The sequence below is a fragment of the Blennius ocellaris genome, assembly GCF_963422515.1.
Source record: "Blennius ocellaris genome assembly, chromosome: 5".
Classification (NCBI taxonomy): Eukaryota; Metazoa; Chordata; class Actinopteri; order Blenniiformes; family Blenniidae; genus Blennius; species Blennius ocellaris.
The window spans coordinates 16,209,134-16,221,334 of record NC_137654.1 but is presented as its reverse complement, the minus strand read 5'-3'; the positions used below and the strand labels follow the sequence as shown (position 1 = coordinate 16,221,334).

At 41.5% G+C, this 12,201-nt stretch overlaps 1 protein-coding gene across 16 annotated transcripts in view; it reads left to right on the top strand.

Annotated features, from left to right (window-relative positions):
* hspg2 (heparan sulfate proteoglycan 2) overlaps positions 1-12,201 on the top strand; it is a 111,259-nt gene that overhangs the window by 85,101 nt on the left and 13,957 nt on the right. For 15 of the 16 annotated variants that reach the window (XM_080496733.1, XM_080496731.1, XM_080496741.1 and 12 more), the window contains 17 exons: positions 223-345; positions 541-693; positions 1,214-1,374; positions 1,628-1,705; positions 3,323-3,458; positions 3,563-3,714; positions 4,084-4,228; positions 6,365-6,508; positions 8,240-8,374; positions 8,505-8,686; positions 8,864-9,059; positions 9,258-9,437; positions 9,530-9,790; positions 9,894-10,056; positions 10,956-11,053; positions 11,694-11,960; positions 12,080-12,192. In XM_080496733.1, the coding sequence (XP_080352859.1) occupies positions 223-345; positions 541-693; positions 1,214-1,374; positions 1,628-1,705; positions 3,323-3,458; positions 3,563-3,714; positions 4,084-4,228; positions 6,365-6,508; positions 8,240-8,374; positions 8,505-8,686; positions 8,864-9,059; positions 9,258-9,437; positions 9,530-9,790; positions 9,894-10,056; positions 10,956-11,053; positions 11,694-11,960; positions 12,080-12,192 (2,687 nt within the window). The remainder of the gene's footprint in view (positions 1-222; positions 346-540; positions 694-1,213; positions 1,375-1,627; positions 1,706-3,322; positions 3,459-3,562; positions 3,715-4,083; positions 4,229-6,364; positions 6,509-8,239; positions 8,375-8,504; positions 8,687-8,863; positions 9,060-9,257; positions 9,438-9,529; positions 9,791-9,893; positions 10,057-10,955; positions 11,054-11,693; positions 11,961-12,079; positions 12,193-12,201) is intronic. The other variant, XM_080496740.1, reaches the window with a different exon arrangement.

The window sequence follows — 12,201 nt, the reverse complement described above, 5'->3', positions numbered from 1 at the left end:
TAATTGGTTCCTGACAATCAGAAGCATTCCCACAGTTTAGAATAAAACAATGTGTTTAATCAGTAGCTGTAGACTCATTACAAAGTGGCAAATAAAGCCTGGCTCTACATCTATGGATACTTCTACTGCACCATTATTTCCCCCCTATTTTTAGTTTTTATCTTTTTTTTTTTCTGGGAAGCATAAAAAGCCATGCTTTACTGTTTGGTTCTTCTTCTACAGCTGCAGAGGGGGCACAGCCTGTGGCCACCGTCACTCCATCAGTGCTGACTGTCCAACAGGGTCAACGGGCAGAGTTTCGCTGCACAGTGACCGGCAACCCAACCCCTGCTCTTGAATGGATTGGTACGGACACCAAAAATACCTGTGTTAATCTGCTTTTTCCAGGCAGGATCAATAGTTCTTGTAATTTGAGCAGAAAGACCATTTTGTGTTAGTGATCTCTAAATGACTTTGTAAAATCTAGTTCAGCGAAAATGTACTCTTAACCTTCCATTTGGCTCTGTACAATGAAACGGTGTATTGATGTGATCATTACAGGAGGTCTCGGGAGGAGAATGAGTCCCAGGGCTGTGGTTCGAGGGGGTGTGCTGACCTTCACAGCCGTAGATCAGACCGATGAGGGAGAGTACACCTGCAAAGCCCTGAATACTCATGGCGAACACACAGCACGGGTTTCCCTTTTTGTCCAAAGTAAGCAGTTATTTTTGGTCTTTGTGTATTTCTGTTATATTTGGGAGAGATTCACATCTCTGGGGAAGAGAATGTGGTTCAATTATTGTTTTTTGTTGATGAAGTTTGAAATGCAATAATTTGGAATATCAATTAACCTTTTAAGACTGCTCCTGTTATTTTTTAGACTTCTGATTGAAAATTTGACACGCTAATAATTAGTGGTCTTTGCTTTCATTTGTGGTATATATTATTTTGTGTCTGGCATAAAGTGGCAGAGCACTTGCGTATAAAAGTTACATAAGGTTACATGGATTTTAGTGTTTACGCATTCATTTGTTTGTTGTTAGAGTTGTGAAAAATAGGTTTGATGGCACCCAAATTTATTCTGTTTAGTTTGATGTGTGACATTCCTCTATGTTTAGCATGTTATTTTCTGTTAGTGGCAGATTGTTCCGTCTGGCCCCCACAGGGGTTAAAATACAGCAGTTTTGATTGGGGTCGATTTATTAAATGATCAATACCTGTCTCTTTGGGGTAGAATCAAACCCAAGTGGCCTGGGCACCCAACCCCAAGTCCAAGTCAGTCCCCAAAATGTTGAAGTCCATGAAGGGGACACCTTGAGACTATACTGCCGAGCATCAGGAGCACCCACTCCAAAGCTCAACTGGCTGAAAAATGGAGGACAAATCCCCCCACAGGTGAGACATCTCCTTCTGATTAGACACAGATGGATACAACCTGTAACAGAATTGATATTTTTCTTTGCTAAATCTCTATCCTGTACCTGGAGGTATGTCCAGTGCCGATGGTGTTTCATTAGACTGTCAGTTTTTTTTACAACTGTGCCAGCATTTTTGACCATTTACCTTTATTTCCCCCCTCCCCTCTGTCTGTCTCCTCCCCTCCTTTTTTTTGTTTTTTTGATCCTACCCCGTTCTGACGTTTGCTCAGGCCATTCCCTCTCACGGTTTCCATCAGTTTAAAAGCAACAGTCTCGATGTGTTACAGAGACGTATTGAGGAGCTGCAGGTCTGTCCATCTGTCCGCTGTCTGTCCGTCCTGTCTCGTAGTTCACATCCATCGTCCTTTACTGACTTCGTCCTTACACATTGTCCACTAAGTGCATGATCACATGTGTCCTTGATCCATTCACACCTGGTAAACTGTGTTAATTCACCAATGCTGCTCACTCACAGTCCCTTTAGAGCCAAATCCATTTCAACCATCTCGCTGGGTCTGGGTTGACGTCTTGGTGTACTTACTGTGCATGCAGTCATTGACGTAATGTTAAGTTCTTATTGATCAAAGTGTTCCATAGCGTCTTTGTTTTGCGTCCATATCATATTGTCCCTGTCATGTTTGGGTTCTCAGCACCCAGTTGACACCCATCATTCCATTGAGTGTATTAACAGCACTAAGCATACAGTAGGTACTGTAGGTATTTCGGACATATTTTGCTCCGTGCCAGCCGCAGCTTGTTGCCCCCCCTGTCCTCTGGGGGTTTTGTGTTAGTCTGGCTTCTGCACGGCCCTCCACGGCTCGGCAAGGGCTTCGGGGCCCGTTTAGTTCTGCCTCAGAGAGCCACTGCGTTGTGTCAGCCTTTCCCAGGGGGAGCCGGGCTCTGCCGTGCGGCCACGCAGAAATTCTGTATGCTCTGGCAAACGGCTTGCTTTGAAAACCCGTCAATGGGTTCAGACGCACATTGAGCCAGGGCCCGCCTCGGCTACTGCTCGGTTTAGCTTCCCTCACGGTTGAATGGGCTGGAGCTAAGCAGCTTTGTCCATAGATGCCCCGGCACCCCCCGGATACAGTAATCCTTCCCCAGAACCCTCCCCTGCTGATTCCCCTCCCCTCTGAGGTGTTTCCAAACTTAATGTAAGCTTATTTTCAGCCTTGCTGGGCCGCTGACTGCCATGTGGAGTAGTGTACAAACAAGTCGAGTTATTGACAGCTCTTGAGCCAGAAAAGACTTCTTGAAAATGAGTGGGGAATTCATTGAAAGCTTTTTTTTTTTTTTTGCTCTGCAATATTTAAAGTGTTTATTTTCACATGAATGACACTGGATAGTGATTATTCCTAGATTTGCTGAAACTTCACAGTTAAGATTTGCTTTGTGAAGCACACCGAGAAACCTCTGGCTCAAATCAGTTCGTCACACACTGTCTGTTCTAACTGTTTCTTTATGTTTTTGGCATTTTTATCACCAGCAATTAATTCTTTCAGAATACATCTAATAATTTAGTTATTAACCAATTGTAACATCGTCAATTGTTGTAGAACTTTAGCACTACTTTGTTCACACTTTCATGTGCGACGGACAGTGTCACTGAAATCATAAATCAATGTACAACTGTAGCAATAACAGCTTTTGTCTTGTCCTAAAGGTCTATGCCGTAGTGTTTTTGTGTTGCTATTAGCTAGTAGTGTCACTACGTCGGCAATGTCCTATTTATGTTGTTTTAAAGGACCCTAGGCAGGTAAGTGATGTGCTTTGTTCTCATTAAATGATCAATGCTTTGTTATGCTGTGAATTCATTCCATTGGCCTTGAAATGTAGTGACCACAGCTGCATGTCACTACAGACAAAAGGCGATGTCATTGAAATAAGTTTCCCATCTCATCCCCTTAATGGTTTGTCCTCTCCAGGCTCGATTGGACCGCACTGACATCGGCACACTGCTCATTCCCAACATCAAGATGTCTGACTCGGGCACTTACATGTGTGTTGGAAGCAACAACATTGGATCAAACAGTGCCCCCATTAAAGTCAGTGTGCTTAAAGGTGAGGGAGCTTGGTTTCACCTACTCAATTTGTCAGGAACAACTTGGCGTGTGTTTTTGTGGAGGGGGGAAAAAAACGTTTTATGTTGTGTGTGTTTTATGCAGCCGACCACAGCTCTTCTGTGATTAGCATTCAACCATCTATAGCTGATGTCCAGGAGGGCCAGAGTCTGGAGCTCAACTGTTTTGCCCCCGGAAATCCTCCTCCTCCCGTCACCTGGACGAGAGTCAGTGGGCGCCTGTCAGCAAACCACCAGGTAGTTGGACAGTGTGCATCGCTGTGCTTCTACACAGTCAGAAATGTCTTCAGGCTCCAGTAAAGTTAAAGTTTTACATACTCCAGCCAGAACTCCATTTTTTGGATGACATTTTTACATCACTGAATTTTCAGCGAGTAGCCTGTTCCCAACACATTATTAAGAGAAAGCACTGTTCACATACCATCTAATATATCTCGTGATGTGCATTGTTTTACAAGATAATCAGAATCATTGCCTTTATGTGTGAGTGGAACATTATGCTCTTCTGTGCATACAGCAGTGTTTGGAGTTGTACTAATTTCTAGAATCTAATTGGCAATTTTTCTTATGAAAGCTGAATTAAACTCTCTCCTTTCTTGGAACCAGGTTGCGGGCAGTCAGCTACGTATCCTTTCGGCCACCCCTGAGGACTCAGGAGAATATATCTGTCGAGTGCAGGGCAACAGCGGGAACTCAGGATCTCATGTCCATCAGACCTCTGTCTCTGTGTCCGTCACTTCATCTTCTTCGCGTAAGTTTATTCCACAAACAAGTGAATTTGTTTATTCGCAGAATGTTAAATGACAGTGACTATATCACCATGTTTGTATTCTATTCATCTCAATTTACAGTACATAGCTATTCTTTAATCAATGTGATTGAATTCTTTCCATTTCCATTGTCCTGTTTCCATCAGCACTGAATCAAGTGATCAGATAGATGTACATGTTTATATACACCAAGCATATCATCCAATTAGTCACTGGATCAATCCCATAATAACCCCAAACTTTTTTATTACGTTTTTAAAATATATCAAAGTTCCTCAATATGTTTGAGAGCAGCATTGTCTCCTGAGCTGTCCTGTTGTACTTTGCTGGCGTTTTTCTCAAAACATAAATGATGATGGCGTGTTAACATTACATAACAGACGTGCACAAACCTCTGACAGTGAGAAGCAATCGGATTTACTGTTTGCGTGGACCCTGTTAACCCTAACCCTGACTGGATTGTAAACGGGTAAAAACAACCCTCTCGGAATATTAAAAGTGGACTGCACCAATCTAGACAGATTCAAATACGTATTTGCATGATGAGATTTCAGTCAGGCCAACTTTCATCTGTCTCCAGTGTGCTTGAGGGTGGACATTTTTATTAAGTTTGACTTTCTAACCATGGAATTATTATGCTTTCCAACATCACTCAGCAGCTTGGCGACACACTAAGGGCAGGGACAGGGTTTGACTTGTCAGGCAGGACGGGGTGGAACTTCCCACCCTGTCGTCCAGAAGTGGGAAAGTAGCTGAAGTTAATGTGTTGTTGAGTGCATTTCATGGTGAAAAGAAAAACAAGCGCATTCATGTTGTTGTGACAACATTGCACAGTTGCAGACGGGGTCTCTGAGGTAAACTGGTTATTATTAGTCAAGACAGGAGAAAATAACTTTGAACATACGTCAAAGTTATTCTTAATGTATAATTCTTAGTGCAATTGCTGCTTTTATCTCACTTGAAAAGGTTATTGGTAAGACTATATTACTTTGAATTGTGACTTAGAAACATGTATAGTTATAAATAAATAAGTTGAAACAAGCTTTATTAAATGTGAAATTCATAAATATGAAATAGTTGTTTTAACTTAATGTAACAGATTCAAAATACAAATAATCATTATCAAATAATTGTATCACTGACTTTTAATTTTTTAGGGGGAGCAGTTGAAATGGTGTTTAAAATGAAGACAATTGTTTTGTTGTTTTTATTGAATAATCATTAGGAAGTAACTTGTATAACAATAACTCTGTCAGGATTTATCTATAAAATGCTTTTCATGCAAAAAAAATGCATCAGTCAGACAATAGAGTAAATACATAGTGTACTAGTGTACTGTAGACTAAAATATGAACAGTGCTCCTAAAAAGCAAGAACTGAAGAAAGAACAACTGTAACTGGGAAATCTCAAAAGTGAATGAAAAAATGGAAACAGTAGCGACCTGAAAATGTAAAAAGAGAAATGATCTCACAGTATCTGATAATCATTTTCAGGAACAGTTGATGAATATCAGAAAAAGTAAGTTAAAGTGCTATCATTTAGCAACAAAACGGTTAAAGATATCAAATAGAGAAGTGAGTTTTTCAAATATATAGAGCAATAAACATTGAATTCATTCAAAAGCCAAGTAACTCAATATAACCTGTAACATTTCACCATCTGCACTTGAGCACATGTGACCCCACAGATGTGGCTTTTTGTATAAAAACTACAGATGGGGAACCAGATGATGCTTTTCAATTAATGAACATGATCTGTGCTGGTCTTCAACAACCTGTGGGAAGCAAATGATGTGGCAGGATTACAGTATACACATGAACCCTCCTCCGTCAGAAAGGTTTGGGTAGTGGTTTAACTGGCACAATGTTGTTCTCAGACACTCACTCCTTGACTGAACTTTCCTGGTGGGGTTTCCAGTGCAGCTCAGCGTGTCCTCTGATTAAATTATTTTCCTTGCTACCATCCCATGATCTCACTTCTTGTTGGACTCCAGCGATGTTTGAGCTATCTCAATGGCTGCCAGTGAAACCCATGGCCACATTGGATAATACTTTTATTAGGTGAGATTATTCCAATTGAACACATTCAGAGTCCACACTGCTGCTTTCTTCTGCAGGCCTCCAGAGCCCAATCATCGCCATCGAGCCCCACAGTGCTTCGGTGCGTGTGGGAGAGACGGCCAGCTTCAGATGCAGGGTGTACAGTGGAGCTCAGCCGGTTAAACTGGAGTGGAAACTGGCCAGTAACCAGCCGCTGCCAGGTAATAACCGTGCACACTCACGCACACACACGCGTGCACACACCACAGTCTCTGAGGAAGAGACCTGCCTAATGAGTTCTGATTTTATGATGTAATTATTTACAAGCAATTACAGCTGCAATTCACCCATGAAGTACTCCTCTGTTACTTCATTTAATGACTAATTAAGATTTTTTTTCCCTCAGATTATCCTCCCCAATTCTTGTATTAAAATTTTGAATGAACAAAACTTTGCAAGGAAGTTATATTTGACTCGGTTTGTCTGTGAGGGCCGCTCATAAGGGCCCCCCTGCTTCCCTAATGCTCACCTCATTCAAAGCCCTCACCTCCACTTTGTAGTGCAAATGTTAAAGAAACAGGTCACAATTTTTCATTTCTGTCTGAAAACTGTACTTAGGTTCCCATATGAGCAATGAAACAGGTTTTGTTTGCTACAAGTATTATTTTTGATTTGTGGTTATTTAGAGAAAACTCCCTGATGTGCTTTCAGTGTCGGTAAGTGGGGGGGTACAGTCCTCATTCTGTGCAAGAATATACTCTAACATTTATCTAACTGTAGTTTTCAGTTTTACTTGCCTCAGTTATTTAAATCACATAACTATATCCTAAAGTTGGTACTTTTTAAGTTCTACACCCATGTACTGCTGCTCCAAAAGGAAATGAATATTCAGTCAGTGAAGTGTTGTATTGCTTTCATTTGATCTCTGGAATACATTTGTGTGTGGAAGAAAAATGGTGAATAATTATTCATTTTTTTAAATGTAAAAGTATATTACCTCTTAACTTAACTGTGAAAGGGAGGAATCTGTTCACTAAGGGAACCATTTTTTCTCTTTATCATACTTTATAATCACCCGTGACATTTATAACTTTTACCTTACTTCAAATCTGTCCAACTTGGAGGACTACGGTGCTGCATATTTCTGATTTTTCTCTTCTCAACCTCACCTGATTGTAATGGCAGGCTCATTATATGACTTTTTGCAGAGATTGGTGATGTTAGAATCAGGTGTTGGAGCAGAAAGACATTGAATGCATGTGGGACTGACGACATTAAGATGAGGATTGGACACCACTGCTTTAAACTTACGCCTCATGCAGTTTATTGATAACAACTTATATATTGATACATTGTACACATCGTGTATGAATATGTATAATTTTACTACTTATTTCAGACTTATTTATTACTTGTTCATTGGTAATCGATTAAGTCTAAAGGATGGATGATTGGATGTTTTTGGCATGCATTGCTTTCTACGTTGAATTTTATTGTTCTTCATGGGTGTGTACATGTGTGAAGGTATGTGTATGCATGTGGGATGCATATTTATAGTACGTGTGCTGATGTGCATGTATGAATGACCTTTGCTCTGAATTTTTTTGGTCAATTGCCTGTAAATCATTTCAATGTTTGATAAAGATGGATTGATCTGATAAAGGCATCTCCATCACTAAATAGGGTGTTCCATATGAATCACTCCAGATCTTTAGGGGTTAATGGCCAGCATGAAGAAAAGGATTGATTACAGCAAGCAGAACCTGTTTCAGTGTTCACATACATTCTTTTCTCTTGTTGTGGAGCAGGCTTGAGAGTTGCGTACCTCTTTTCAAATCTTGCACTCAAACTGACATAAACGGTTCCTGCGTTCACAGGCTGCCCTGTTCACACTTCAAACATCTCCTGAAGTATTTAAACCACATGTATTATTTTACTGTCCTCTTGTGCAGATAATGTCAAAGTCAGCTCTGATGGATCTGTTATTACCATTGCCAATGCTCGCCCGATGAACCACGGTGCCTACCGCTGTCTTGCGGGCAATCTGTTTGGCAGCACCCACACCATTGTATCCCTGATTGTCAAAGGTAAGCTACAGTGCAAAGCAATATTCATTTCCATCACATGATACTCCTAAAATAGTAGAAACAGGGTTCCCTCTAGTGGCCAATTGGATATCAGATGATCTAACTGATGTGGCATAATGTGCAACTTCAGAGGTTCCTGTGGCCACGGTCACCCCTGTCGGGCCTGTACGGGTGATGGTGGGTGATCCCATCAACCTGGAGTGCCAGGCAGCAGGAGAGCCACGCCCCTCGGTCTCATGGCACAGGCTGGACAACAACCGCAAAACCATGCTGAGCAGCCCTGTGCCCATGGAGTCTAATGCAGTCATGCAGGTACTGATGGACCTGTTCACACTGTGAGGTTTAACAAACCACTTCATGTACCTACTTTTGTGAGTTTTATGTTAGTTTACTGAAAGTTGTAACTTTGAAATTCCAACTTTTTTTTTAATCCAGTTTCAACATTACTGTCTTTGAACCGCCATCCTCCTGCTTTCTTCTTTTGTCTAGATACTCGTGGCACGTCCAGAAGACAGTGGCACATACGTGTGTTCAGCTCGCAACATTGAGGGTGCTACTGAGACCAAGGTAGAGGTGTTTGTTGAAGGAGGAGCACAACTTCCCATGGTGCCCTGGGCCTCTGTTCCCGAGCCGATGATGATTGTGGTCGAGGGACAGACGGCGACACTGCGCTGTGATGCACATGGTAAAATTTTATTTAAAAAAGACAACTTGATCTTTTTCAACACTTCATGTTAAATAATTCTCTATAATATTCGCTCGGAGTTGAGAATCACACATTCCAAAATGTGTTTGCGATGACATGATAGGGAGAAAGACATGTATTAAAATGGACACTTTACTTGACATTTTACTGAGCCATGAAAATGATGTGCTTTTGTAGGTTTCCCATCCCCAACAATCAAATGGTCAAAGCTACGGTCTCCTTTGCCTTGGAGACATAAAGTGGTGGATAACAGCCTGGTGCTGCCCGATGTTGGCCGACAGGACTCTGGGGAATACATCTGCAGTGCCTCTAACCGCATGGGCACCAATGACGTCACTATCGTACTTGATGTGGAGAGTGAGTTTTTCAGTGTGAAATTCATTAAAAGCTCTGGTTTTGAATACAATTCCCCTCCTACTTGTAAACCACTGCTTCTCTCCTTCCTCCAGCTCTGCCTTATGCCACCTCTTTGCCGGATGATGTGGCTGTGCGGGTGGGCGAGGTGATCCGGTTGCAGTGCCTGGCACATGGGACGCCTCCTCTGACCTACGTGTGGAGCAAGCTGGACGGATCCCTGCCTCCGAGGGCTCAGATCAGTGGAGGAGATCTCCAGATCAACCTGGCTACTGCCGAGGATGCTGGGAGCTACAAATGTGTGGCCAGCAACAAAGTGGGCAACAGTGAAGTGATCGCTAAAGTCACAGTCAGATGTAAGTTATGTCAATAGTAGAATACCTTGTATATATGACAATAAATGTGGTTTACCCTTAAAGAATGGGGAGTTTTAATATTATACCTCAATTTGTGTCATAGCGCCACTAGCAGTACGGGTGTCACCCCAAGTTGAAGTAAAAGCCCAGGGCAGTGCGGTGGAGTTCACCTGTTCAGCAGCAGGTGGGATAGAAACTAAGATTGAGTGGCTGAAGGAAGGAGGAGCTCTCCCACCAAACCACCACATCAAGGACGGAGTGCTCAGGTGAGGGATTTGGATTACATACAAACATGCAATGACAAAAATACGTAAAAAATTCTGTTTCAATCCCATTGGTGGCATTGTTGTGTTTTTTATTTTAAATACATTAACATTTTTAGCACAATTGATCCATAAAGTCCTTTTGAAAGTCACATATCTCATCCTATCAGATAACTTTTTGTTTTTAGCAAAACTGGCACAAGCAAATTGAGTTTATTTAAATGCTTCATAAGCACTGTATACATTACGCTACTTTAAATGCTTGTGAATTCTTGTAAGTGATATTTAGTGTACTTTATGTGTGAATAACACATTGAATTGTAGGACAGTAGTACTCAATCATGTAAAGATAATCTTTAAGGGGGTATAAAGCCTGTTTAGAAGTGTTTTTTGACCAGAATTGATGGAATGTGTGTGATGTAGATGAATTTTATAACACTTTGCAAGGCCTTTGATTGTATGATTGGCATTTTTTTACTGATGAAATATATGACATTATTTAACACTTTTGTAGGGCTAAACATTTTCAATTTTCAAATATTTTGGTGAACCCTTTAAAGACAAAGTAGTAAAGATATTTCCCTTAACATCATTTTTTAAACTGTGTACTAGTTTAAAATTTGAAATATAGATGATTTCAGGGGTCTATTTTCAGCCAGGGACTCATTTGTATTTGTAGCCCCAGGATAGTATATATTGAAGCAGTTCAAAATAAACTGCTCATGTTTATTCTGATGAAAGAAAATGTCCTCCTGTGCAACCGTGTGACTCACCAGTGTCTTATAAGACCGGAGCTCTATTGCCTACAGGAATAAAATATGAAGACTTGAGTCTCCTAAATGTTGTCACATAAATTATGTTAAAACTCTTTTCATGTTTATGTTTTACCTGTTTCCCTCTAGGATTGAGAATCTTGAACAGAACAATGAAGGCGTTTATATCTGTCGAGCCAGCAGTGTCTTCGGCCAAGCACAGGACACGGCTCGATTGACCATCCAAGGTCTGATATGTCCTCTTCATATACACACAGAGTGTGATTTGCTGGGAAGGACATAGGGGCGTATATCCTCTGGCCAAAGATTCCCCCCTTCTGCTTATTTATTTTTACAGCAGGGGAGGAGTGACATTTATCTCCTCTGCATAGACATTAAAACTACTTGACCAGTAAACTGGAGAAAACACATCACATAAAAGTTTTAAAATCTAAGTAAAGCGGAGCTGTCACCTCCTATGCATGGGGGGTGAAACTCACACTGATACCTCTCACCAAATTATAAATTCACTTTGAATTTGCTGTATTTTGAAAATAACATGTCAATGTAAAAAGTAAACCCATAGATGGTAAATATGTCAGTTCAAAGCTTGTACTTTAAATTGGGGCACTTCGATTGTGCTTTTAGTCAATCGCATTTACTCCAACGCAGCTTTGTGTTTTAATAGTATTAAAATTATTTTACACTGCATTCGTTGCTCTTTTATCTGAAGTCCTTTCATTTATATTCCTGCCACCCTTACAAAACATTCTCCCACTTGGTTTTGTCCCAACTCGCACCCTGTATGCACTTATGCACACATGTAAACACTACTGTTTCTTAACGTAACGTAACTTGCTTCTCCTCATTCTTTATTCTTTACTGCAGCCCTGCCAAAAGTCATGATTAATGTGCGCACCTCAGTGCAGACCGTGATGATCGGGAACTCTGTGGAGTTTGAATGCCAGGCGGTCGGTGACCCGGAGCCCACGGTCAAGTGGAGTAAAGTTGGTGGCGCTCTGCCAGCCCACATCATGGTGAAGGGGGGCATGCTGAGGATCGACCAGGTGACGGAGGCTGACGCTGGCCAGTACCGCTGCACAGCCACCAATGATGTAGGCTCAGTGCAGTCACAGGTGGTCCTCAATGTGCAGTGTGAGTCCCGCAAGTGCCTTTTGTCTCTATCACACATGCATGCTGTTACAAAAATGTTGGTGCATATCGTTGTTATTTGTCTTGTCTTTATCATTCAAATGATTTTTCTGTTGGCTCAGCCCTTCCTCAAATCGCTGCACTGCCAGAATCAAAGGAGGTGACGGTCGGGTCTGATGCAGTGTTGCCCTGCGTGGCTTCAGGATATCCTATACCTGAGATCAAATGGTCAAAGGTAAACCAA